A 2,839-nucleotide genomic window follows, 5' to 3' on the forward strand; every position below is an offset into this window, starting at 1 on the left:
TATATTTCATTTCCAATATTTAGCAGTCATCATTGTTAGATTTTACTTATCTAGCAATCAGACATATAATACAAGATACAGACTATGACACTGATATTTATTTGTTTAGGAGAAAAGATGTTCTCACTATTACTTAGTTTCCTGAGTTTTAGGTACAGTGGAAACGTGGATAAATAGACACGACCTGAACTAACTGTACATATTCTTCCTCATCCTGATATTTAAAGTGCCTACAAATCAATACACTTAGTACTCCTATAGTGTTGTTGTCATTCACTTTTTTAAAATACAGTTTAAAACCTATGGATTTACTATTGTCCTTATTAAACAGAAGATCATCCAGAACAGTGATACGTAAATCCTAGAAAGACCAGTTGGCTTGCTTTTTTTTTTTTTTTTAACTTTTGTATCAGACTAGGTTTAATATTTTTCAGAAGCTTATTCTTTAAAAAAAAAAAAAAAAAAAAAAAGCAGAAAGCAAGACTTCTGTCTCAGCGACCTGCAGCTCAAGTTTTTAGGCAATCCTACATCACCTTCCAGCATCGTGTCCTATGTACAACGGCAGCCCTTGCTCTCCCTCCCTCACTCCGTCCTCCTCTCGCGCCCCATGCCACCGTACTCTGGCAAAGAAGAAATTTTGCTGTTTTTTTTGTTTGTAGAGACCCTGAGCATGCCGAGGCGGGTGCTCCAGGTGGGGTCTATGCCCTCTTGACGCTGTTGAGGAGCTCCGTCAGTTCGCTGATGTACTTGATGGTGTACTTCAGGGTTTGTATTTTGGTGAGGGGCTGTCCCCTCTGGCTGTAGATGGGGGGCAGGTAGTTGCGCAGCGTGTGGAGCGCGTCGGCCAGGGTCCTCATCCGCAGCTTCTCCCTCTCGCTGGCCTTCCTCCTGCGCTGGGCGGACATCCGCACCTTGGTGCCCTTGGGCAGCCGAGCCTGCCCGGGGCTGGGCAGGTAGGCAGGGGGGAAGTCCACCAGGCTGTAGCCCACCAGGCTGTAGCCCACCAGGCTGCTGCCACCGCCGCTGCCGTAGGGGGTCTCTGCCGCTGCCGGGCAAGGGGACGAGGAGTAGGATTCGAAGGAGGGCGTCGGGGATAAGCTGTGCGGAGACGAGACAGGGTGCAGCTCAAAAGTCCCCGCAGTGTTTTTCCAGTCCCAGGACGATAAGCAGACAGAGTGCTCCGAACTCAAAGAGTCTTCCATGTTTATCAACGTCTCGTGCAATTTGTCCATGCTGGAGGAGCGCTGGGGAGAAGCAATGCCCTCTGCCCGCCAGCAAAGGCTGGAGCCGCCGGCTGCCGAGACCTTTTTATGATGGAGGGGGGAAAGTGACAGAGTGGGAACGTGGGTTTGGCAAGAGGAGTTCAAAGGAGCGCCACAAGTGCTAAGATGGAAAATGAACTCCTGATGTGCTAGTTTCTTCTCAGTGATAATTATCAACCTTCAGCTAAAAAGCCTTTAAGCTAACAGGCAACAGTGAGAAAGGAGGAAAAAAAGATTATCTTCTTGCAACTAAATCAATTAAGGCTGCGCATCTACATGTAACGTTGCGCTGGGGGGATAAGTGGTGAGAGAGGAAAAAGAAAATTAGCCATTTTACAAAACAATTTACAGACACAGAATTTAAACATAACGACCAATAACACAAACCCTACATTTAAGCCACTGAGCCCTGATTTCTGTGTAACTGGAGGTGATGGCACTAGAGCAGTGATGATTTGATCCGCACTGACTGCTGCTGAAAGAGTCTCTCGTTATCTGCAGCTTAATTGTGAAAGATAAATGAGGTTTATTTGGATTTGTGTGTGTGGTGGTTCTGTGGCTTTTTCTTCTCATGAGATCACAGCTTGTCTCTGGACCACTTTGGTTTTCAACAGGAGAAAGGAGGAAAGAATAGCACTGCATTCCCTGCAGTCTGTAGATCCATCTGTTATTTTAAATCATGACTGAGAAATGAAAAAAGGAAATCTGTAATTGTAAACAAAGTCAAAGTCCCATTTAAAAAAATAAAGAAAAAGAAAGAGGAAAATTTAATTTTTAAAAAAATGTCTAGGATATAAAATAAACAGTGTATAAACTTTATAAACCCTGAAAAATATCTTACATGGAAATTTAGTTCAAAGTAATATACAGATTAGTTGTGTGTAATAGAAGACCAGAAGCTACTTCTATAAAACTTTCTGCCTCTAGTAATCCATTCTTCAGCCAAGAAAAACCTTTTTCAGCCCTGATTCAACGCAACAGTGAAGTTATATGTTAGGCTGTTCAAGTGAAAACGTATATCCTATAAATTAATAGCATTAATAATGAGCGGTTTTCATCTCTAGGCTTCGGAACAGCTTACTGTGATGATTAATGATCTCTATTACTCTGGGGAAACGGATACGCAGAGGCAAGGAGCAACTTGCCCAAAATCACACAGCAAATCATTAGGGGAGCCAGGAAAACTGTCCAAAACTACTGAGGTCTGCAGCTCTACGGAGCAGCTCGGCTGCCAGCCATGACTTTGTATCGGCCCATAATGGAAGCAAAATCTAATATATAATGAAAAGAAGGGGAGACAGTGTGCCAACCTGGAGAAAAAAGAAAAACAGAATTTATTTTAGAGATTCCTTCTGTGTGCACCATAATCCACTCTGAAAAAAGGGGGGTAAACGCCTCTGAATGGCGCAGAGCTGAACCAAGTTGAGGCTTTCCGGAATAGATCATTTCTTTTTGATTGTGAAATCCTCACTACAACCACTCAAAAAAAACCACCCCACAACCCAATACTCCTCATAGTCATTAGGAAGGCTCTTGTGATTTTTTATGAGTTTGGGATCAACATGTTGGGAAGCAGC

The 2,839-nt window shown here is 43.5% G+C and overlaps 1 protein-coding gene across 1 annotated transcript; it reads right to left on the reverse strand.

The window, feature by feature from the left end:
- Positions 1-698: 698 nt before the first annotated feature.
- MSGN1 (mesogenin 1) lies at positions 699-1,232 on the reverse strand. Its single transcript, XM_009885324.1, has one exon. It carries the CDS (start codon positions 1,230-1,232, stop codon positions 699-701), a length of 534 nt encoding a protein of 177 aa, XP_009883626.1.
- Positions 1,233-2,839: the final 1,607 nt, after the last annotated feature.

This window comes from Charadrius vociferus, unplaced genomic scaffold, assembly GCF_000708025.1.
Source record: "Charadrius vociferus isolate BGI_N301 unplaced genomic scaffold, ASM70802v2 scaffold173, whole genome shotgun sequence".
Lineage (NCBI taxonomy): Eukaryota > Metazoa > Chordata > Aves > Charadriiformes > Charadriidae > Charadrius > Charadrius vociferus.

Bases quoted from the DNA above. Each gene is read 5' to 3' on its own strand.
- MSGN1 (XM_009885324.1), bottom strand. From the start codon at position 1,232: ATGGACAAATTGCACGAGACGTTGATAAACATGGAAGACTCTTTGAGT.